The sequence below is a fragment of the Sinohyriopsis cumingii genome, chromosome 3 (assembly GCF_028554795.1).
Source record: "Sinohyriopsis cumingii isolate HCF-2022 chromosome 3, ASM2855479v2, whole genome shotgun sequence".
NCBI classification, from domain to species: Eukaryota; Metazoa; Mollusca; class Bivalvia; order Unionida; family Unionidae; genus Sinohyriopsis; species Sinohyriopsis cumingii.
In genome coordinates, this window is record NC_142963.1 from 72,999,474 (window position 1) to 73,026,312 (window position 26,839).

Below are 26,839 nucleotides of genomic sequence, written 5' to 3' on the forward strand. Positions count from 1 at the left end.
AACATTCAATAACAGAACAACAGACACACAGGTGAGTCAAAACTTGTCCTTCCCTGTTCAAATCACAGACACATGTATTTTGTGTGGAATTGATACAGCTAATAAATCCAGGTCCATTATCAGTGAAATTGAGTAGAATCGATTAAAAAAAATTCCATTCATTCCGGACCATTTGGAAAAACTCTTGCAATGTGCTTTCATTCACTATATGACTCTAAATTTCTAATTTAAGTAGAGCAAAAGTACAATTCTTTTTTAAAGTGATGTTGAGTATGTTACTAATTTAAATTTTGCTGGGCAGACTTATGTGCGCATTAATGTTGTTGTATATTGATGAATCTGTGGTGGTTTATTTATTTTGGAATACAGCATAAGTTTAGTTACTTTGTTTCTTGATGTGTATTTTTTCATATTATTAAGCCTTGGATAGAAAACGAAAATGTGTATATAATAAAATGGATATTGCATTTGTATGGGAAAATATGAACTTGTTTTGTTGGATGGATACTGCACTCCCATAGGTCATGCAGTATCCATCCGAATAATCTCGTTTATAAAAATGTAGTAACCTCTAATTACATAAATTTTCTGAATTCATCTTTTCTTGACTGGTAAGTTTATTTATAGTTAAATAATGGGGGAATCCCAGTAGTTTCTAAAGCTTTGACTAATTGCCATAACTATACACCACCCACCCCCACCTCTCAGCCTATCTCAGGGAACCTATTTAGATCCCATCAGGCATTAGTTTACATCAATGTTCAGACATGTTGGTATTATTTAGAAGTTATTTTTAAGTTCATTTGTAAAACCATCCTGACTTTTTCTTTGTCCTACCACCAGAGTTAGAATCTAAATTCTAAAACTATCTTGTATCACTAAATACCCAACCCCAGTCATACTAAAGGTTTGAAGTCTATATCTTGAATGATGTCGGAGTTAAAAGACACTACAATGCACAAATGCTTGTGTGGGATCATTTCATGTACAGAAACTATTATTTTCATATTACATTTTTCTTGGAAAACTGCAAGGATATTTATCAAAGTAAAAGATAAGTTCATTTTAACATTCTGAAGATGATTTTCTTTCCATTGCATTGGCACAAAAATGGTTATCACTTTTCTGACATCCTGTTATTGGTGTAGGCATAAGTTCCTAGTTTTTATATACACACCTTAATACACTCACTATTATGTTATAACGTTTGCCCATGTGGCATCTGTCATTCCATTTGTCTGTTACCAATTTCATTTCTAGAAAATGACCCAATTTCTCCACCATCTATAGCTACTAAACTTTCTGCCTAGCTTGTGCTAGGGTAAGGAAGAACCTGTTTAATTTTTGAGTCAGTGGTCAAGGTCTATGTAAATGAAAGAAGAAGAAAGGTTTCAGTGTTGTAATGGAGATGTCCATCATCTACAGGTCTTATTGGATGGTTTGCACTTGGAGTAAGGAAAAACCCTATTGATTCTGGGATCAAAGGTTGATGATGTTATAAATGAAAGAAGAAGAAGAATTTCTGCACAGTAAATAGATCAAATTTTCTAACTGAAAGAAGAAACATTGTTTCTGGGCAATACATTTAATTTTACACCATCTACATTTACTAAAATCTTTGGGTGGTTTGCACTGAGGTAGTGAAAAAGCTGATTGTCAGTAAGTCAAAGATCAGTGTCACTGTAACTGAAAGAAAAACGGTTTTGAAACAATAACATTAACTTTACATCACATACTTGGACAAAACTATGAGGATGGCTTGCACTTGGGGTAGGGAAAAAGCCTTTTGAGTTTGAGGTCACAAGAATAAATATCAAAGTCATTGTGGTTCAAAGAACAAAAATGGTATCCACACAATAACATTAATTTTGCTACACAGATCTTCAGGAAATTTGTGGATTATCTTGCACTTGGAGAAAGGAAGAAGCATATTGATCTTGGGTTCCAAAGGTCAAGTTCACTATGGCTGGAAGAAGAAAAATAGGTTTTGCAAATAAATTTAAGTTAATAACCATATACCTGCCATGAGGTTTGTAGACTTGCACACTGGATAATAAAGAATCCTATCGATTTTGTGGTAAAAAGTTCAAGGGTGAGGACTTTAATTTACTTTGACCAAAGATTGTGGAGGGCTCCCACTTTGAACGATGGAAGAAGCCCATTGATTTTGTGATCTAAAGGTCAAGGCTCTCATAGCTCAAAGAAAAGCTGATTTTGCAGAGCAACTTTTGTTCTATCTAGAGGAAATTTCCTATCTAATCTGTGTGATGGACTGCACTTAGGGTTATTAAAAGAAAATATCAATTTTGGGAACTAGCAGTCAGAGGTCATGGTTATGATAAGTGTCATAAAAAATAATAGTTTCCGTACATTATAGTTCAAGGCTAAAGGTAAAGGTCACTGAGATGCATTGGCCAGTAATCTTGAGAATCAACCATACTCAGCCAGGGCCAAGATAGAGGACTATTACCATGGGGTGGGCATATAATGTGCCATTCACTCTTCTAATATTTAACTTCATTTCTCATAAATATTGCTTGCATGCACACTTATCAAATTTGATGAATGTGTTTATTTTATGGAGTTCCACCCCTCAGTGGCAAAAGTAGGTCACATTTACCAACTTTTTGAGATTATAGTACAGGATTCAAAGCAAAGCAACCAAGACTTGGGATTCTACCTAAATATTGCTTTCAATAACTGGAGAGATTGATTTATTTAGTGATCATTTATCAGTTACTTGATTAATTTATTGAATGTTTATTACACTGAATATTTTAAGCTTTAAGGTTTTCCCTAATTTCTAAAGATTTTATAACATGGTAACATTCAACATATAATTTCAGCTGGTATGGCACTACTAGTTTGAGTTGTGTGCTCATGCTAAGTGTACTATTGTACTATATTGGCATCCTGGTTGGTTTGTGTGGGAAGAGAGAGAAGAGACCTGGCAATGATAGTCAAAGCTGTAATAAGGAAACAGGAGCCTGTGTTATTGTGTGGTAAGTTCAGAATTAGTGCAGTTTTTTTTATTTTTAGCTGCACTGGTCCTAGACCAGAAAAGTTTATGGGATGGCATTTTGCCAATTCATCCATTAGCATAAGTTAGTGATTGCTGCTTTTACTAAACTACTTGGAGACTGACCCAAAACTCTACACATACATTCATCACAAGGTCTTTTTTATCCTAAATTAAAATTAACCTGCTTGGACGTCTCCTAAATGGATAGTCATATCAACAGACATTTTAGCTGAAAGATTTCTTATGATGTCTAGTTGGTCTTAAATGAAAATGGTGCCAATATCTAGTTGATCCTGAATGAAATTTGTGCCAATCTAACCATGGCAGCAATCTTGAACACCTATCGATACTCATCCTCAGCAGAAAGTCTTAAAAACAAATTGTTTTCACCTGCAGACTTCTTATGGTGTCTAGTTGATTGAAAACTGCTGATCAGACATTGAATATGGGCACCATGGTGATTATCTTGTTGTTGTAGGGTTTAATGTCATTTTTCAGTGCACGATAGGCTATACATTATGGCCAGTATTAATGGAGGAGGAAGAACCTGGGAACACCCCAGAAAGAACCAATGACCCACAAGAAGCTACTGGCAATCTTTCACCCACAAACCCATGCAGACAGAGGTGAGATGGCAGTGATCCATAATGGAGAGCGCTTTAGACCACAGAGCCACTTGGGGCCCCCCGTGATTATCTTGAAAAACTTGTTATTGCTATGTCCACAGAACTGATAGTCAAAGCCATATCAGGCTATTACCAACAGACTTCTTATATTGCCTAGTTACTACTAAATAGAAATGATGCCTCACAGACAACCAATATGGCTGCTGCAATGAACATATTGAAAATTTTGTTGTCACAAATTCTCCTGAATGGATGGTCATATTGGCATGTCCTAATTGAAATTGGTGCCAGTCAACATGACCACTACAGTAGGAAGTGGGTTAAGATATCTGTTTTTGCTTGTAAAAACAATTACCATCTGGTTCTTTTTATTCTAGCGGAAGTTGTTGGGCAATAACGTTCTATTGGCTGCTAATGCTGATAGTTATTTTGCTGTTCAGCATTGTAGGACCGGTGTATGCTATGGGATGTCGATACCTCAATGGAGGAGTGGAAGGAGTCAAGGTATTAATTTTTTAATAAAACGGTGTATCACTTACAGAATTTTGTTTGGAATCAGAGCAAAAATTTACGACATTTTGAAAATGTTAATTTTCAACAGAAACAAAACTGACACATGAGAAAATATAATACACTCAAATCTATATACTAAAGACCATTTTTAGAGAATCTTCAAATTTAAATTTTTCATGCTTTTTGTAAAACATTTTGTGCAGATTGAAATGTCTCAAATTCATGAAATTTACTATTAAAATGAATGAAGAACAGAATGATCTTAATTTAACAAATCTGTTTCCCCCCCCCCCCCCCACGACCAGCTTGCTGTTTTGTGTGACATCATTCTAGAATGATCCTAAACAGACACTAATATTGATGTTCATTGATTGTAAGGTCATTTCAAGTAAAATTGATGGATTTTGTGCAGAATACAGTACTAGATTATGTTTTCCTTTGTAAATTTCTAATTGAAGAAACAGGCAAAAAATAGAGATCTACCAATTTTAGTCTTTGAGACCAGGAAGTTGAAGAGCTATCTTAACATGCCCGATAATACTATATGAGACCAGTAAGTATTTGAAATGTTTTTTAGCATGTCTGACTATACTGTGTGAGACAAGGTAGTATTTGAAGAGCTTTCTTAATATGTCCATTTATACTGTGTGAGACAAGGAAGTATTTGAAGTGCTTTCTTAACATGCCTGATAATACTATATGAGACCAGTAAGTATTTGAAGTGCTTTATGAGCATGTCTGCTTATACTGTGTGAGACAAGGAAGTATTTGAAGAGCTTTCTTAACATGTCCATTTATACTGTGTGAGACAAGGAAGTATTTGAAGTGCTTTCTTAACATGTCTGATAATACTATATGAGATCAGTAAGTATTTGAAGTGCTTTATGAGCATGTCTGCTTATACTGTGTGAGACAAGGAAGTATTTGAAGAGCTTTCTTAACATGTCCATTTATACTGTGTGAGACAAGGAAGTATTTGAAGTGCTTTTTTAGAATGCCTGATTATATTGTGTGAGACCAGGAAGTATTTGAAGAGCATTGTTAGTATGCCCAATCACAATGAGTGAGACAAGGAAGGATTTGAATAGCATTCTTCATATGCCCAATTACATTGTGTGAGACCAGGAAGTATTTGAAGCACTTTCTTAGTATGTACTACTGCTCATTCTGAGCTTTTTCAAGCATATTTCAAGGAATTAAATCATCACATACTTCTAAATGTTGAAAATATGATTTAGACATAGCATTTAGGCAATCATCTGGGGGGAAATGAGTGAGTGACTGAGAAAAGTAGAAGAAGAATACTGAACACTTAAGTCATCATAGGGTACAGAAATTTGAACTGCAAACAGATTCATCAATAAATCTCAATGGATCGTAATTATTCACATATTTTCCAAATGCATAGGTCCAGCATGAATATTTAATTCTTTAATACCTTTTGAACATTTCCAAATATTTTACAACCATTATTTCATTTTGTAAATAGAAAGAATTACAAATATGTCTAGAATGCACACATGAAGTGAGAGACTGACCCAAATCAACACAAAGGTGCTTGGACTGAAATCATCTTATCTGAAATAAAGACTTTTAACAGCATTTATACATTGACAGACATTATGATTGTTGATAGAGATGGACTAGATTGGTCTAAAAGTCAGAAACTCTGGCTTGTTGGGTCCAGTTTTGGAGAAATTATGTCATGTGATAGACTTAAAAAAGCTACTGGTATTTCATTTAGGAGACAGGTAGACAATGTGCTCACCATGGAACTGTCTTGGGCTTTCATTACATTAATCTAGTGCAATCCAAGTCAAAACACACTTTTATTCATATTCAGAAAAGAACATAAAACCTTGTTTTCATTTTTTTAACACCTGTAGAAATGTCTTTATTTACCTCTGTGAGACTAAACTTGTTTATGGTAATAGATATATTGTCATTAACATGGATTTGTCTTCTTTTCATTGGAACTATTATGTATTCTTATCACAAGAAATTAAATGTTAAAAAGACGTTTGCAATGTAATTGTTGATTACATTTATTAAACATCTTGAGAGTTACTTGGTGTTGAATGGTAGTTTCTACTTGAAAGAGTTAATTCTGTACATTATAATCTCTCAATTTGCAAGTTCTTTCCTGTTGTGATACATAGCTTCTGCACACATATCAGATGCAGGTAATACCTGTGCAAATGTACTGTGAGAGTCATAGTTCTTTCATAAATGATGCAACAGATATGAATAATAACATTGAATATAGGGTTATTCAGTATGGAAGATTAAAAAATAATTAAAAAATCAATTTTAAACAGAAAGCACTGCTTTATCTTTAAAGACCTTCAAGAGACCACAATATGCTGCATTTTATGGAAAATGTCTTTAATACATGTTAAATGTGAAGTCATATAAGACTGGTATTTAATAACTCTTGTCAATAAGTGGTGAAACTTGCCAGCAGATTTTTGTATCTGAGCCATGAAGAGGAAGAGGCCCATGAGGATCATTGTTATCATCAGAGACCCAAGTTGGGAACTTACTCATCAGGGTTAAACATAGCTTGGATGAGTATTGGAGAGCAGTCAGTAATCTTACAACGCCAGCAACAGGAAAACTGAAGTTAGGACCTCTATGCAGGCAGAATGTGGTTGCACAATCATAACAGTATTCTAATGCTAAGGGTATTCTTCATTCATTTTGCTAAATACAAAGTGATTCAAAGGGAAATATGGACCAGAAGACCATTGATAGCCTGCTAAGTGTGAAGCTTAATTAACACAGTGAATGTCATCATTGGTCACCAGACAGTGATCTTGTGAAGGAAACTAAAACTACCATTGGATTTTATTTTTAATAAAATCTTTTTAGTGAACCATAAGATAAACAACTCTCCCTTTTTATTAACTGACAATATATATTAATTATTATTGTTACATTTTCCATCAGAATCCAAATCTGATTCATGTTCAAAACTTGCTGTTTTATTATAGTATAATGAAAATACATATCATGGCATAAACTGCACTTGTTTTGTTTTCAGTCCCATTAAAATGTGCACCAGTAAAAACTGGTAAAATTTTTGAAGCCAAAATACTGCTCAATTTTTAAATCTGCTAGTTTGAAATCCTTTGTTACATGTACTCCCCTGGTTGACTTAGAATAGGCAGTTCACTGACTTGTGAAAACTCTAGTATTCTAATTTGCTTGGTTTGATTTCAACCAAAATATCTAATAAGCCTCACCTTAACAAGACATTAGATGAGTTTGACAATGAGTAGATTATACAATATCTATAGAGTTATGGCCCTTGATTATCTTAGAGTGAGAATCCATAATATGGTTTGTGAGCACTGTAGCATTCCCACTTTACCTTCTCTCATTGAAGTAGTGGAGATTTTGTGCTACACCTATGTCATGGTCATTGTTACTGGCTTTGGTTGAGTGATTGCATTTAATTCATAACCTCTGCATTTGTCATGCTATATACATACTGTCTCCTACCCAGAATCATGAACCTGGTGAAGGGATGCACTGTGATGAACATTACATCTTTGGCAAGACAAGAGGTCTCTGTGACACTTAAATATTTCATATTACAACTCAATTACATGTTTCATTGACATAATGTTAGAGTTTCAGGTTTAATGTTCTTTTACTGGGTACTGTTCATATTGCAATAATAAATCTTGATAATTGGATGCATCTTTGTTACTACTAGACCCTTACAACTGAAGAAGGTCACTATAACCTACATTTGAAGCTTATTTATGTAGTTTAAGTAGTGGTGTATAGGTATATCCAAATGCCTCTGTGGCTTGTACATCCTGCACCACTCATTTGGAACACCAAAATACCTGTTAACAATATTGACAAGCTTCATCCAAATGCATTCTGGGATGCTGGATCAATCTCTTTTTTAAAGTGGATAAATATCCTAGGAACAACCCAGTTTGCTAAACAGTTGCTTAGAAAGTATCTGAAACTGACCAAATGGTTCAGCCCTTTCAGTTTGCCTAAAAATAAATATACATGAGGGTTTACTGTCACCAACAAAACTGTCACCAACAACTGTCCATGTGACCTGGACTAAGATGTCTGGGTTTGTCTGTAGTCTGTAGTCAAGTCATTTAATTTCATTTACAATAGAAATGGATATGATAGTATTTGTATAAAGATGAGAAGTTTGCTATTATAATTTTATTTACTCGTATGTAGATAGGGTCATACAGGAAATGTACCAAGAAGCATGCAATATCCTAAGTTAATAAGTCAAAAATCATGGTTGTAGGATAACACTATTCATGAAGAGACTGCAAAGGTTAAGTTTTTAAAATATATATTATTTGCACATTAAAGAAAACTTACTATAATGTTCACTTTATATATTTTACTTGGACAGACATTTGATTCACTTTTCACGGAGCTTTTCCCTTTGAGGTGGGGTGCATCTCTACAAAATATCAGTAGCGCTCTTGAGTAAGTATTTGTATTCTTCACATTATGATTCAGACAAATACCATGGAACCTGTCTTGAATGACCACCCCTTCTGCCAAGAAATAATGATCTCTCAAGACAGATGTTCTCTCATTGCAGTGGTCTCTCAAGACAGGTTTTACTTACTGTGGTTTCATTGTTTGTGGGTCACAGTTTTCATGGATTTGTTACTGCAAATATTTTGTTGATACTTAAATTTGTGGATTTCCCTGTCAGAGTTTGCGTATTTATAGGTATTTAATTTTATGGATTAACAGCTACAAATACCAACAACACAGAATACAAGTTTAAAGACAAAACCATGGGGACAAAGAAAGTGGTAGTCACTTTAGTGATTAAAATACTACAACCTGTGTGACTGCACACCAAAAAACACCTATCAAGATCAATGATTTAAACTCAATATCAACAGGAATCGACACAACCAAGAACACTAAGCTAATTGGCTATTAAAGAATGTACAGTATGTTCTTGTTGTTTTGGGTTTAATGCTATTTTTCAGTGCATTATTAACTATGCAGTATAAATAGTGGATGAAGAACCCAGGTAAATTCTGGTAAGAATCACAACCCACAGGAAGTTACTGGCAAACTTTCTCACATACCCACATTGGCCAAGTCAGAGACTCAACCCCATGCAGAAAGAGTTGAGATGGCAGTGATCGGTTTAGCACTTTAGACCACTTGGCCACCCAGGGCCCCAAGAACATGTACATGATGTCTTACATAAAATTCTGTCCATAAAGTTGCATCACTTCTACTATCTTACAACCATGGCAGTAACTTAAAAGGGATACAATCCAATTAGATATCCCAGTTAGTTTGGATAATGTCATATTTCCACATGTGAATCAAACACGTGACTAGCTGCCCCTTGCCTAATGCAATTATCAAGCCAAGTCAGTATTTGATGTGTTCAGAGCCCATATTTGATGTGTTCAGAGCCCATCAAAGTGCAAAGATTAAATATATATATATATATATATATATATATATATATATATATATATATATATATATATATATATATATATATATATATATATATATATATATATATATATATATATATATACTTCACCTGCTTGATTTTATAATGAAGAGTACAAAGAAGACAGCAGGTATGCAACACAAGTCATGATGACCATCAGGGAAAAGGAAGATGTTGCAGGTGAAGATCAGTGTATTGTATTAGTGGACCTTAAAACCTTATCAGTCAAGCTAAGTTTGAATGAATAATCGCAGCTCATGTGAAGATCAGATTTAATTATCTGTGGCTTTGAGAAATCTAGACTTTTAATTCAACAAGTTTAAGACTATTTACCAGACCAACATGGTTGTATATTAGTAGACTTGATTGACATGATATACTGATTCAGTGATTTTGTGTGAAAATCAGTGAATTGTTACTAGTACTCTGCTGTAATTGGTGTATTTACATAGTGTTCATTAGTAATTATACTTAAACAATGATTCTAGCATTTTACAGTCTTCAGGTTCATTTGGTTTAAGCATGCATGGATAAATGCAATGTGCGATCTGGAGAATTTTAATTATTCATACAATAATGAAGAATTAAGTTGAATAAGTACTAAATCTAATTGTTATGTACTAATATAATTTATTATTGATTCTTTTATGATCAGTAGTACAGGTGTTTGAATACCTTGTGCTTTTCTTATTTTAAAAATAATGATTTACGGTAGTGAGTGGAAATTACAGCCGTGATAGCTTTTACGGCAGATTATGTGTACATTGAAACAATATAAAAGATTCTTCTTTATGGGTTAAATTTTAAAAAACACATTTTGATTTTGAGGTTTGTGGCAACAACAAAATGCATGAAAATTGGTACCACTTGAAAATTTGTGAAACCACAGTAATTAAATTTATTACATTAAGGTGATCTTTTTGATGTTTTAAGATATTTTATTCATATTGTCTTAGATAAATATTATGTTCTTTTGATGATTGCTTGACAGACATGAATCCCAAACCTGTAAAATTGTGTGAAGCTTGCATAAAATGGGCTATAAACAAAATGCTAATTATTATATGTGCATTTTCATCTCTGTTAACTTTACATTGTCAGAATCATGCAATATTTTATGATATTGAACAACTTCATATTGCATGCATGTACATGACACATGTGCCCAATAGTAGTATAGTGTATTAGGAACTACTTTATAAACAAATCATGTACACTCATGTATTAGATGCTTTGTGTTTTGGTTGATTAAATTTGTTCCTGAATGAACTAAAGCCGCTGTTTTGTGGACTGCCACATACCAGCTGCTTGGCAATATTCTGCATTAAGTTTTTGATACAGTGTTTCAGATTTAGGCTAGCGATGGACACCAGACAGGTCATAAAATTGTTTAGGTCCCTACAAATAGTGTGAAGTGGCAAGACATAAATGTGTCTTCTTTAGCTGGTAATAAGAATGGCAAAAAATATACCTACAGTTTTACATCTTGAGTTTCCTGAAAATGTACTTTCTTAGTTCTGCAACTCCGAATTACATGAGCTATGGGTTCCAAAACTTGATAACACATTTCAAAATTGTACTGTACTTTCGACTACATTCGAGTACATTCCAAGTACAATAACATCCTCCTTACTGCATTCAAAATGAAATGAACATTATATTCCATATTGTCTTTTTGATAATTAAACTAAAAACGTTCATATTTTTCCAAAATCTATTAATACCAGACCAAATAGAAAAGTTGTTGCAATGTGCATTCATTAGCAATATGACTCTAAATGTCAATTTTAAGTAGACCAAAATAAAAATTTCTTTCGAAAGTGATGTCAATCGTGCAACTAAGTTCAAATTTAGCTGGGTGGAGTTATGTACACATCAATATTGTTGTGTAATGATGAATCCGCATTTGTGTATTTAGTTTGGAATACAGCATACAAATTCAGTTACTTTCTTGTAGTGTATTTTTGTTTGTATAAGTAAACCTTACATAGAATAAGAAAATGAGCATGAACACCCAATGAGCATGAACACCCAATGAGCATGAACACCCATCTGGTAAGAAGTATGTATACATGATAACTATTGTATGTTTTAGTGTTTTATTCACAACAAATATTTAAAAAAACACATGTTAAAAACAAAGTGGTTGCTTCAATGATGTAATTTGTATTGATATCCTTTCCAGCATTATGTGATCAAGCTGTGAGACAGGGTAGTTCTTCATCACTGTAGTGATTTCATTGACACTGACATTCGATAAAGACAACTGAATAGAAATCCCAGTTGTTAGTAGTCATTGTAAACTCTTCTCAGCTGTTTAATTCACTATGGTATAGGAGACTGCAATGAATTCAGCCACATTGCAGCATGTGCTGGAAACTGTGTCCAAAATCCCCAACATGTGTTTTCTGTTTCAATGTCATTATCAGTTGAACTTTTGACTCTTTTAAGGTCCTACATAACCACAGTAAAGACCTTCTCAGGGTTGCTCCTTTAGAAGCTGAGACCATCTTCGGAGGACTCATTCCTACAATGGATTCCCAATATGTGAAGGATCATCAGCACAGATCCCTTAGAACCAATCCTGGCCTATCACAATCAGCGAAAATGCTTGGCAATGTGAATTTCCACAAGGAACCATCCACAAAGTTCTTTAAACAGATGCAATCTCAGTCCAATCTGCAACCATGTTTTCAACATCTTCCTCAACAGTTGGGTTCATCTCATGATCACAGAAGAGCCAAGGAGGAAATTCTCTCACCTTCCTTCATTTCCTAAAGCCCTATGGACTTGGACCCTCTCTTTTCATGCATTCCTCTTCAAAAACAACCCTATAGGTATTTGCCTGGGCCACTTTTTAGATGCTTGGTGAAGCATCACAGATGATGGATGGGTCTTCTCTATTTTGAGTGAGGGTTGCCAACTGTGGTTTTGGGAACAACCCACTCTATCAAGGACATCAATGTTTTTTCACCAATCCAATTTTGGAAAATTTAAAGAGGTGTGCCCTCTTGTACAGAATGGGGCAGTTGAGAGGTTTCTGAAAAATCTCCTGCATTCTTCTTTGGGATCTTCCTTGTCACCAAGAAAAGTGTAAAGTTGTTTCTTAAAATTGATCTTTCCTGTGAAATCAATTTCTTATTTTGGAATCACAAATGCTTCCAGTTTTGCTCTTACCAAGAAGTTTCCCAGTTCCATGTCCTGGCATTCAGGCTTGTGTCCACACACAGAGTCATCACCAAGTTATGAGATTAGTAGCACCATACCTCTGATTGCTGGAAATTCTGAATCTCCAGTATTTTGATGATAATTTGCTGATCTGTGTTCAGGGATAGTTCCTCCATCAGGATCTGTTCTTTTGCTGGTGTACAATAACTTGGTTGGGTCTTTTACCTAACCTGACAATGTTAGACCTCATTCCATCTCAGGACTTTGTTTACATGGGGATCAACTTCACAAAGCAAAACTTAGTCCAGATCCATGGGCCAGGTAGAATGAATCATGACAAGTTTAGAGGAACTATGAGCAAAGATATCATTGTCAGCTGGATTTTTTCCTATCCCTATTGTGAATGCCTTGAACACTGCTACAGATCTGGCTTTCTTCTGATGTCTATATATGTGCCCTCTCCAGATTCTTCTTCTTGCAAGGTGGAACCATGCAGCAATCCCTTATGAGCTCTGATTCCACCAGGACCAGATTTTCATCACTTGTGTTGCATGAATTGAGACTGACTCCTGTCTGGGTTTCATGCATGTACCATATGACCTCTTTGATCTGTTAACCAATGCATCACATTCTGGCTGGGACACTCATTTAGAGTTAGAGGATTTAATTCTCTTCACATCAACAACCTAGCAATCAAGGCCATATTTCTAGCTTTGCATGGGTGCCTGGCAACATAATAAAGGGGTGATGTATAATGGTCTCCTCAGAAAACACATCCATCAGTGTATCTTTATTGTCAAGGAGGCATTCGTGGCCATCTCTTATCATGGACAGCTGGAACTTCCTTTTGCTGGGAAACCTTAGAGAACATCACTCTCCGAGTTTGCCACATTTCAGAATTGAAAAATGTATTAGTGGACTGTCTGTCAAGAACAGGTAAAGTCTTCATGGAATGGTTTCAGAACTGCTTCCTTTTCACATTGTGTGGGACTTGTTTGTGACATGGCTCTACAACATGACTTCCCTTTTACATTTCTCCAGTCCCAGACAAGGGAACATGGCCAATTGATGCATTCAGCTTCCATGATGCCAGGTAAAAAATCAGACAGCAGCCTATCGTACAGTGAAATATTTTACTGGATCAGATATGTCTTGCTACATTTGCATTTTTACCCAAATATTGATATCAGTCAAACCACATTAAAACTCCCTGTTGACTACTATGGCTATTTCCAAGTCAAGTTATTAACACATACATGCAAAACACACCTTATTGAGCATGTACAGAAAGGTAGGCATCAATCAGTTTCAAATATGAAATAAATCAAGTTGATGGAAGCAAGAAAAAATAAGTATTCATTTTAAGAATTAACCAATCCGATTAAAATCATGATTTTGGATATAATCTGACAAACAATGATGCAAGATCCCATTCTGTTGACCTTTTGATTTACCAATCCAAAATAATATCTGTTACATTCAATGAAGTGAAAAATCTAATTTGGAACATATCATTTTATTAGAACCCTGCCCCTATACAGAATGCAGTACTTCTCTGTTAAATTACAGAAATATAAGTGGAATGGGAAATTTAGCTGTTGACAGGGCATCAATCTTTATCTGTGCTCATCAGACTTATGTAGATCTTGATTTTAATCAAATTGAAAAATGCACCAAATTTTAAATAATAATAATCATATAATTAATATAATTTTTACTTTAAAATATTATTTTTTTTAACTTGCGTTGGTCTTAATATATTCATTTTGGGCTTTAGATTTCACCTGAGCTAAAATTTAAAGTTTCTTTACTTACATTAAGTGATCAATTTGTTGTTTTTATAATTATTATTTTGTTTCACTTATTTTGACTTCTTGACTTTAAAAAACCATTTATAACATGATTTCATATCATTAAATATGCAGTGCTGTTTTAATGCACCATTAGACACAGGATAGATGGAAAATCCTTCTGGATAATGGTCTCTCGCTTAAACACAGTTCACTTCAGTTTCACCTCTTAACAGCATTATAAAGAGGGAGAACTATACCTTAATTAGACATGTATCCATTTAAGACAGTTCATCCAGATTTTATGAAGATGACATATTTTCTATTATTGATGACCACTGGTTGTTATTTTGCCTAAATTCCTATTATCTGTTATCATTGGTTGGCATTTTGCCATAATTTCTATAATCAGTGATGACAGGTTGGTATTTTGCCACAGTTCCTATATTATGTGATGATAGGCTGGCATGATGCCATAATTTCCATTATTAGTGATCATAGATGAGCATAATGCCATAATTCCTATAATCTGTGTCATTTTGTATATGTCTAGGTAGTATCCAGTTAGGAACATGATAACATTGCATGTGAAAGAAAGTGCTTTAACCACTTTACTGTAAACATCCCTCTAAACTATTAAAGTATGTTGCATGCTGTAGGTTTTGATCTGCCGACTTTAAATATACCCAGTAATTAAAGAATTGACTCTGTATCAAATTAAAGATTAAATATGTATTGTAAATGAATAATTAGATGATGCTTCTTTTATTCTACAGAAACTGCAAAGAAAATAAAGGACTGTACACTACAATTAACCTAATTTACAAAACCATAAATCTGGAAGAATTGATAAATATGACAGTAAGTAATACAAACCCATATTTGTACTGAACTAATGCCATGCTCATAATTTAACCTTCCATGGCTTTCTTGCTCTGAGCACATTTAGTTGAGGTTTTTTTTCTTCTTTTTGGTACGAGATAAATGTAAATGGTCCTACACCGTCAGCTTATCTCCACTTAGAAAAGGTGTTGGTGATACGGTGTACAATGGTTGTTTATCTGCTACAGCATTTGCTCTTAAAGAAGAATTGGCTCAGGAAGAATTCACAAAACTTTGTGGTTTACATGTACCTGTCTGTAATTACCAGTTGTTTAGTAGAGTAACTTTCAAAATGAATAATAATAATAATAATAATAATGACTTTATTTAATGAGGGTAACTCAGTTAGCTGAAGAACTAATCAACCTTGAGGCCCTCATGCAAAGGAATTTATTTATTTTTGCTGCATCTCTGAAGCCACTGGATATATTGGGTTTGGAAGAAGGAAATAGAGTGGGCATTTCTAATCTCAACTGGAATACTATTCCAGAGCAGAGTTCCAGAGTATTGGAAACTTTTTTTAAATAACTCCTTATTTGGTTTGGGAATTTTATACTGTTTGCTAGACATGGATCACAGGTGGGGAGTATTGCCAGATAGCCTATACTGGAATAGTGATTGTAAATATTCAGGAGCACTATTATTGGATATCATGTACATTAATTTAGCTTTTCTCAAATGGATTTGGTCTTTAATAGGTAATATTTTTAACTTACCAGCTACATTTTCCTTGATTTCTTTCTGGATTGATATTAGCCCAAATGCTCTTTTTTGAAGATGTGCTAGCTTTGCTATGTTTTTATCATTTGAATTACCCCATAAAAAGGCATATTATATTACTGTAGTCCAAATAGGGTTGTATGTAACAGTTATAAAGTAGTTTTCTGTGCCTTTCAGGGAGAAAACGTCTTATCCTACTGAGAAGAAATAAACTTGGATTAACTTTTTTGCTGATACATTTGATATGTTCAGTCCAAGATAGGTTATTATAACAAAACACCAAGTAGTCTATCATGACAGTTAATTTTCAAATTTTTATCCTTCCATGTCAGATATAGTTCATCACTATCAAGATTTGTCCTTTTATGCCATGTTGAGATAAGTAATATTTTAGCTTTACCAGTATTTACCACCATGCCATTGCATGTGCACCAGTTGTCCAGTTTGTTCAGGGCATCCTGTAAAGAAATTTCCAGTTCATGCTTTGTATTTTGGATGTCTGACAATGTTGTGTCATCTGCATAGAGATCTGTAGATGATATTGAATCCCTTTGTAAAAGTGTTAGGTCATTAATAAACAGTACAAACAATAATGGACCTATAATTGAGCCTTGTGGTACTCCATATCGAATTGATTTCAGGTTCAGACAAAACATTATTTATATAAACATGTTGTGTTGTCTCACTTAAGTATGAAGTAAACCATCTAATTGTGCTTTCAAGATATTGGTAAGTTTTCAGTTTCTGCCAAAAGATTTCATGATCCACCATGTCAAAAGCTTTCTTGAAATCTACAAATACAGATCCTATTATTTTACCTAGATAAAGTGCTTGAAGCCATTTATCAGTTAGGGAGATCAAAGCAGTCTCACATGAATGTTTCTGTCTAAAGCCTGATTGATTAGGGTGTAACAGCAAGTGTTTGGGTAAATAAGACAATAACAAGTCATGGACATGTTTTTCAATCAATTTTGACAAGTTTGGTAGTATTGAAATTGGCCAGTAGTTATCAGCATCATTCTTAGAACCAGATTTGTGAATAGGCATTGCTTCGGCAGTTTTCCACATTTTGGGTACAGATGAGGTTGCAATACTTAAATTGATTATGTATTATACTATCAGAATTAGCTCAGACAGAAGATTTAATGAGTCATGCACAAGTCCTGTAGATTTCTTGGTATCAAATTCATTGAAACATTTATTAACAAAGTTTTTTGATACTCGTGGGACACAGAAACACACTGCCCTAGGGATTCTGCTGCTGGAGAACTTTTTCAGTTCATTTAAGTTGTTTTCTATCACTGGTTCTTTTAACTTTGTGGTAATGTTGGTGAAAAAAATCATTGAAAACATTTGCAATGTCAGTGTCATCAGTGACTATGGTGTCATTTACCAGAAGTGAGTGAATTTTAGTTGCCTGATCTTTGTGTTCCCCCAATTATTTCATTAATGACTTTTTGAATGGAGTTTGTGTTGTTCTTTTTGTATTCAAGCATTGATTGATAATAAGTTTTTTTAGCGTTTTTAATTATACTTGTTATTTTATTTCTCCATACTTTGTATTGTGCATGGTTTCCCATAGCCATGAATTGGTTATATGTTTTTGCAGAGTCTAGGATTTCAGTAGTAAGCCAATTAGGTTGGATTTCATACTTTACTTAACATACTTTCAATGGTGCATGCTTAGAGACTACATCCATAAATAAGCGAATGACATTTTAGCTCCAGGAACATTGTCTTCTTTCATAGTTTGTCATTAGGGGTCAAGACATTGTCCACCAGGGCTTAGTTCCAAGGTAATAATTCATTGCCATACATACCCTTAAGTTGTAACCAGCCCTAGAAATGCAATATTATAGTTTCTTCCTCACTGCATTAAGAATGCTCATTTCTGTGGGGTCCCTGAATGATTCAGAGGTCAAAGTGTCTAAAATTTCAATGATGTTTTAATGTCTCAAAACCAAATCCTCAGTCCCTTTGAAGGCAAATCATTATTTCGGTCCCAGCATGTTCCCTTCTTTAATTTCAATAAATTTTAATTACTTCAAGAACCAAAGCTTTAATTGTTAAAATTGCTTAAAAATCTTTTTTTTTAAAAATTTATATGTAAAACCCACATCAGTGGATGGTGAGACCTAGCAATCACTTTTATGAAAGAACCAGCTGTAGGGATGGTGGCAGTGGCAGAGTAAATAATTTGTTATTGTTTTGGTTTGAAGCTTTTCATTTGCATATATTTCCTCAACCACTTGATTTATTTTCATCATATATAGCAGGGGTGCACAACCTTTTTTGGCCAAGGGCCAGTTGCATTTTCTAAGACCACTCGAGGGCCACAAACACTAATTTCTTTAATATAATTACTGTTCACTGGTCAGATTTCATTTGTTTTCATTTGCCCTGAGGGCCAGACAGAACATATTCACGAGCCAGATTCAGCATGTGGGCCACATGTTATGCATCCCTGATATATAGCATGCATCATTATGACACTAAGATAATTCATTCTATGACATGCAATCTTGGGCTTTTGAACTTGGGACTGGTCTGGCTGGGTACTGAACCTGTGATCCATAGATTGCAAGTTAATTCTCTAGTAACTGAGCTAATATGAATACCGTAAAATACAAGCAAACCATAAGAAAGATGATTATCACTATTGGTATATGTCATAAATATTTTTTGAAAAAAGTTATTCCATTTACTTTTCACTGCCACATTGAAGAAAAATTACAAACACTTGGAATATTTTTCTGGGGGTTAAATGGCTTTCCAAATTTCAGCTTTTTAATAAGTGATAACTTTTTTTTAAAGTTCAACAGTTTTCAGGCAAATAGTTTTGGGTATCTGACTTTTTGGTATTTTGTTATTACACTATGCTTCTCAGTATTTAAGGACTATTTGCCAATATTGAGATCCTCTTTTTTGTTTACCTTAGATACAGTAGACTTTGTCAGCTTTTCTATTCAAAGAGTTCCAGTGTTGTCTTATGAGATCACATAAGGATTTGCCCTCTCTGCCTGAGTTCACAGCAAAACTGCTTTCACCCCATTTACTTTTTTGATCTTCTCAGTGTCATTTACCATTAAGTATTCTATTTAGGTTCAGAATCGACTGGTTATTTCAGGGAATTATCAACCTATGGAAATTGTAGGAAATCTCTGCTGCATATTTATGGAACCTAATTACGACATATTTTAAACACTCACCACTGTTGGTTTGTAATAAAACAGGTAAAGATTATTGAATAGGTTTTGTTCCCTTCTGAACAACTTCAGCCCATGCAGATTTTTAAAATAAGCCCAAAAATGAAACACGCAAAGATGCAGTCAAACCATAAATATCACAGGCATCATCAATTTTAAAAGTTTACTGTTTATTGATGTTTTGTCCAAATATGTAGATATTTACTTTTTTGTGAGAGGACACAGGTCTGGTGGCCTGGCACTGTACCAACTGCACCTTCAAAAGTATTTTGGCAAAATTTTATGTAGCAAACCCTGGATCATGGTCCAGGATGTGGTCATGGGTGGGATGAAAGGTTCAGAATTGAGACATGTGTATTGCTTCAAATTATGATATTTCAAACCATGGGGATGTGTGATGATATACCATCAGAATTGCTCTAGACTTTAAATACAGGGAAGTGTGCTGGAGCACAAAAAGAGCTGTAGGTTTAAAGTCTTTTCTGACTAATTTGGCAACTTGTATTATTGCTATTCTTTTATGATAATTTACTGGGTATGAAAATCCTGAATAAGTAGCTACAAATAGGATTAATTTATTAAACAAAAGAAAAATCACTGTACTCAAGTAGCTCATGAAATTTCATTCTGTTTGAATACAGCTGATGTAACTAAATTACACCATTTAAATCTGGCTAGAAACCACCCAAGTATGTAAGAATTGTGGAAAAGGAGCATGTTACCTTTAGAGTTTAATCAGACATTTGTATAAGCAGATCTCAGTTAATGCCTTGACTGTAAGACATTTTATGCGCAGATCTCAGATTATGTCCTGACTGTAAGACATTTTATGAGCAGATCTCAGATTATGTCCTGACTGTAAGACATTTTATGAGCAGATGTCAGATAATGCCTTGACTGTACGACATTTTATGAGCTGATCCCAGATTATGTCACGACTGTAAGACACTTATGAGCAGATTTCAGACAGTGCTCTGAATATAAAACATTTTATTAGTAGATCTCTGAAATTGCCTTCTCTATAAGACATTTGATGAGCATATCTCAGACATTGCCTTGATTGTATGACAAGTAAAGAGGCAAGAGTAAAAGCTGAGAAAGATGACTTCAGAGCAATGATAAAAGGAATGGATATACAACAGTCTGAAAATAAAAACTACTTGGCATCATCATAGACAATATCTTGTATTGGAAAATACAAGTTGATAAGGTCATTAAAAAGTTAACTCACTGTTTTATCTCTTGAACAGAATAAAATCTTATCTCCCTCAAGAACAGAGAAAGATATTCTATAATGCACATATCATGCCACACCTAGAATATTGTTGTTCTGTCTGGGGTAATGGCAGTACAGAAAATGGATTGGCTCCTGATTATCTTAAATGTTGAAAAGTGTACATATGTGTGAGCTAAGATCCATCTCAAACAACACATTATACTTACCTAAACCAAATTCAGAGTTTTATAAGAAGATTTTTGCATTTTCTGGAGCCAAACTATGGAATTCCAAACCATCTTATATAAAGTCAGCTGACACATGCCAAGGTTTCAAAAAGCTTCTTAGTCAACATCTACAGAACAACAATTTGTATGATTTTGTTTAATTCAGTACAACTACATTTTACAACATTGTTATCATGTGCACACCTGTAATGTTTTACACATGGCAGCTGCTACTATTTGTATGAATCCTGTGTGTACTCATCCTTGGAGCTATGTGCATATTTTATTATTGCAGTTGATTGATTGTCTAGTTTATAATAGCATTTGTTGTCTAAAGACACCTCGTCTGGTAAGAATTGTGCATTTGATTTATTTATGTGTACAAACGTCATTGTAGAATGCCTCATGGAAGATTGGTCAGTTGACCTAATGACCTTCTTTAAATAAAGTCATTACTATTATTATTATTATTATTAGTAGTAGTAGTAGTAGTAGTAGTATTAGTATTATTATAATTATACTTTCTATGAAAGTGAGTGACAATTAAAATTAAGTAAAATTGTAAATAATCTGCCGCTTCTCATGGATTCTGCAGTTATTCTGCTTAATTTGTATTAAAAACAGAAAGAAACGAAACAATCATACTTACATAGGGACATCTCTAATCCAAATATAATTTTAAAAGTGTGTTATTTGAAAGCTAGATCAACTTTATTTGTGTGTTTGTGTGCTTTTAATTTTTTACAGGAAATCAACAAGCAAGTAAGTGAGCTGGCAAACAAGGATATTAACATTTCAGATACAAACTTTCTGACTCCTCAACTAGAGTGGCAGCTTAATAACTTTACAGTGCTGAACAGTATCAAATTTACAGAATTTTATAATCAGGTGGGTAATTATTTCATCTTCCATGAATTAATCATTTTGCAAATGGCATTGACACCAAGGTGTATGATGTTGTGTCCATCAAAATTCAATTAAAATAAAAATGGCTATATCATCTGTTTGCATTATTGAATGTTGTATGCTTTGAATAATGTAAATCACAATACAACTGTGTTTTAGCATCACTACATTTTCAGGAATTCATATTCTTAACTTAAATCTGGCAATGTGGTCATTGACAATATAAATATTTATATTGTGAATAAAAAAGGACACTATTTAGAATCCTTGTGGTCACTGGTTGTAATTCAAACACTACATTTAACATACTTTACGTTTCTCCAAAAAATATGTCTCCTTAGATCTCTGTTAGTGTTCTTGGGCTTTTCCTTAAAATACAACAAACTGTGATTGTAATAGTTCAACTTGTGTTTCATCACTTGAAAAGAAATAGTTTTGATTGTCAATATTTGTTCACATGGCCAGCAGCTAAGAGGACTTATGGCTGTTTGTCTCTCTGTCCATCCACATTGTGTTTTTGAACACAATAAGCTTCATTTCAAATTTTGATCAGTATTTGATATATAAACTTGCATCAACACCTCAGATGAGTTTGATTTATGAGCAACATCAACACATTTTAATTAGGTCTCACTGCATATGACTGGCTGAATTTGTGAAAACTAAAATTCATATTTGATCAGATTTTGTTCAGATTTAATACATAATCTTATTGTATCACCAAGATCTCATATGAGTTTATTTACAAGAAACATGCACATTTAATGAGGTGGTCTTACATTTGATTGGCTGAGTTTGTGAATGCTTATTTCTGATTGGATTTTGATCAGATTTGGAATGTGAGCTCATATCAAGACCTCATATGAGTTCTATTATGAGTGATAACAATGCATATTAAATAAGATTATCTCACATCTGATGGGCTGAGTTTGTGAACATTCTAGAGGCCATATTTCTGATCAGATTTGATATGAAAGCTTGTTTCAGCATAATCTCATACAGATTTGATTATGAGTGACATCCATGCGTTTTGTAATGTTTTCACTGGGCTATGTTATGATGGCACTGCACTATACACTATGATGAAATTTTAGCCAACTGTGTATTATGTATAGATGGTGTGTAGCATGCCAAAGAGACACACCCTGCTTCAAGGTGAACACCTCAGCAGGGATAATGAAACTATCCCTTGTATTCTTGTCTGGAGCATAACTTTTGAACTTTGAAAGACATTTTCATGATGCTTTAGCCTGTTATATATAATGTGACCTATGTACAAGTTCAGGGATAACTTTTGAACTGTTATGACTCTATGGTCACAAACTTCAGTAAAAGAAAAGAAGCAAAACCAACAATTTTTATAAAACTTAGCAAACAACTTAATTATCAAAGTTATAAATGAGAAATGTGAGAGAAACTTACAGCATTTTGAAGTGAATCCAAACTAGTCCCTATCAAGGTCTATGAAAGTCTTAAAAAAATGAAAAGTTCCTTATAAATTTCAATACTGGAAATGTACTGGTCCTCCAAGAACAATGACTTGTCAAGATAGTGTTGTCCAGAATTCCTTTGAATAATTTATCACAGTTCCAGAATAATATTAAAGCAAATAATGAGCACTTTTTATTTCCACTGAACTGTGCAAGCAAATGTTTTTCCTGTCAGAAATATCTTAGTACAAAATAAAATATGTCTGCAGACTTATAGCAGGAACACAATAAGTGTGAATGACTCCAAAAATCAGAATGAAACTGATTGAACTTTATCTTAATATACATGATATATTACAGCTGTACTTCACAATAGACCCCATGCAACAGCATAAGCTGTTGATTTTACATCAAATTAAGCATATTCACGTAATCTTGCGCAACCAATATAAAGCCACAGAATTATTCTTGAAACATTGATATCCCATTAGTGACTGAGAAACTATGCCATAATCTTATTATTAAGATTGCTAATTGTCATCAGATACGTAAACATCTATTTATAAATTCTATGCAATATTATCCTCAAGTCACACAGGCCAGACTGAACTAAAGATATTTTGTACACAATACAGCCATGAATAAGAATTATACAAATTAGATAAAATCAAGTACTAGGAGTTACAAAAAAATATAGATATGCATAACAGAACCAGTGAAAATATTTTAATGAAAATTTAGCCTGTTAGATATCATGATAATTTCTTGCATATTTATATCATACCCATTGCCCTCTAGGTGAAGGTCACATCAAGGGAAATGTTGTTGTTGTTTTGGGTTTAACAACATTTTTCATGCAAGACAGGCTATATATGGTGACCAGTATAACTGGTGGAGGAAGAAGATCGTGGGAAGAAACCAAAGTAAGAACCGCTAACAAGCTTTCTCACATGACCTAAGACTCTTTCACATGTCCCTGGCTCAAAGGTCATGGTTATTGGTGGGGTAAAAGGTCATGAAATGAGTGTATCATGTAATGTTTACTGTACTCATTTTTGCTAAAAAGTGCATGTGTGCCTAATACATGTATACACTTATTTTCATGGATTTGCTTATTATCTAGATTCTACAGTATTTTTTTGCAAATGTTAATCCCAAAGTCAGTAAACAAAATGTTTTCTTTTGGATTCCAGACTGATTTAGATAATTTCATTGGAACTGATTTGGGAAGACTTGCCCACAGTCTAAATGATGATGCTGAACAGATGCAGAAGGCTGGTAATACTAGTACTGCTGTGAGTATTTTTGTGGATATAAAGAGATGGTGACAGATGAACAATTCCTAGGTGGCAGTGCACTAATTACATGTATTTATAGTAGAGGACTACTTGTTTGTTGCAAATATTTTACATTTGTCATAAAAACTTGCATGTGAAATCAACTACAGTTGATGATTGTTGTGAAGCAGAAACAAAACTCCACAGTTAAATGGAAGAAATGGTTTTATCCTCCATTGAAAATTGTTAGCAATAGAGCATCAGTCTCTTCAAAGGATTCTTGTCCTACTGTAATTTTTATATTTGTTCTTAATACATTAAAAAATATAATTTAGTCTGTTCTTACAAGTTTGCATACCTCTCTAGCAAATATATAGCTTCCAAAGCAACCAAATATAAAATCTATTATTTTCTTCTTGCCAGAAGTACTTGTATGTGGCATACCACTATGTCATAGTGTGTCACATTAAAAAATGATTTTTGGGTTTTCAAACCCCAAGATATGATTTGTATTTCCTAGAAATGATTTCTCCAAATTGCATGAGTAAACAATTTGAGGACACATATCATAGAATCACAACTGTCTTTTGGACATTATCTGCTATTAGCTTTTTTTAAACATTTTTGGAGATTAGCTATACCTTCAGCAAGATATTACCAAGCATAGAACAGCATTTCATAGCAAATTATATTCAGTCGAATGCAGAGAAATTGCTGTTGAAGTCAAGTCTATTCAGTTATAGTGTAGGTTTGCAGGGGAGGAAATCAATGTTTCATTTATGGTCAAAAAAAGTTTGGAAATGATCTGTCCAAAAATAACTTGACAGAAAAAAATCCAGAAAAATATTTAGTTAAAATTGGTTCAGATGCAATAAAATAAATAATAATAATGGCATTATTAAAAACCAAGTAATAAGAAGAATGATCATGTATAATCAATAGATTCATAACCCTAACAAATTTAGCACACTGAAATACTTGACCAGTGATATTTCTTGTCGGAGCAGAACATTTTGTTTTGAGTTTATAATATATTTTTCACTGTAAAATACTTGCAAAATATGCATGTTTTAAGGGTTAAATAACTTTATTAACTAATCATTTGCTTTTAATTCATTATAAAAAGCCAATTATGTTCAATATCATCCACTGCTACCTTATAAAAATATGTGAAGTATGCCATGGTAATCAAATTAAATAGAAATATATGTGCAGCATGATCTGGCTTTCATGTTTTTGCTGTCCTCAGTCCCAATTGTTGAATTTAATGTCAGCAGTATGTAAAAAAGGGTTTTCTTTATCTTACTTAGAGCCATGTGTATTATCACAGTTCAATATGAATCAGATATTTAAAACAATTATAATTTTATCTTCTGGAATTCTTTGACCCTGTTTAGACATTTATTGTAGAAATAATCTGTATATTGTGTATGTGTAAGTTAAGAGAGAGAGAGACGATGATGTGCCATTGTGTGCATTCAATGAATATGATATTGAAATCTGAAGAAGACCAGATGACAAATATCATGACCCATTTAGGCATTTGTTTTCTTCCCATGTATAGCATAAGTTAGAGACCATATAAAATGGGATAGTTGTTTGTAGTAATGTGAAAATTTTGTCAATCTGAAAAGGTTACATGGGTTTTTATTGATAATTGCCCTGTCAATCTGAATAGGTTACATAGGTTTTTATTGATCATTACCCTGTCAATCTGAATAGGTTACATGAGTTTTAATTGATCATATCCCTGTCAGTCTGAATAGGTTACATGGATTTTAATTGATTATAGACCTGCCAATCTGAATAGGTTACATGGATTTTAATTGATAATAGTCCTGTCAGTCTGAATTGGTTATATGGGCTTTCATTGATAATAGCCTGGTCAATCTGAATGAGTTACACAGGCTCTCATTGATTATAGCCCTGTCAGTATGAATAGGTTATATGGGCTTTCATTGATAATAGTCCTGTCAGTCTGAATAGGTTACATGGGCTTTCATTGATAATAGTCCTGTCAGTCTGAATTCGTTATATGGGCTTTCATTGATAATAGTCGTGTCAATCCGAATAGGTTACATGGGCTTTCCTTGATAATAGTCCTGCCAGTCTGAATAGGTTACATGGGCTTTCCTTGATAATATTCCTGTCAATCTGAATAGGTTACATGGGCTTTCATTGATAATAGTCCTGCCAGTCTGAATAGGTTACATGGGCTTTCCTTGATAATATTCCTGTCAATCTGATTAGGTTACATGGGCTTTCCTTGATAATAGTCCTGTCAGTCTGAATAGGTTACATGGGCTTTCATTGATCACAGCCTTTTCTTCTTGTCTGTCAATCTGAATAATTTGCATGGGTTTTTGTT

The 26,839-nt window shown here is 33.8% G+C and overlaps 1 protein-coding gene across 2 annotated transcripts in view; it reads left to right on the forward strand.

The window, feature by feature from the left end:
* The window catches only part of LOC149803090 (prominin-1-A-like), a 153,695-nt gene that overhangs the window by 67,665 nt on the left and 59,191 nt on the right, over positions 1-26,839 (forward strand). For both annotated transcript variants that reach the window (XM_089952679.1, XM_089952678.1), the window contains exons 12-17: positions 2,847-3,002; positions 4,026-4,152; positions 8,564-8,640; positions 15,384-15,468; positions 21,606-21,746; positions 24,388-24,489. In XM_089952679.1, coding sequence (XP_089808805.1) covers positions 2,847-3,002; positions 4,026-4,152; positions 8,564-8,640; positions 15,384-15,468; positions 21,606-21,746; positions 24,388-24,489 — 688 coding nt within the window. The remainder of the gene's footprint in view (positions 1-2,846; positions 3,003-4,025; positions 4,153-8,563; positions 8,641-15,383; positions 15,469-21,605; positions 21,747-24,387; positions 24,490-26,839) is intronic.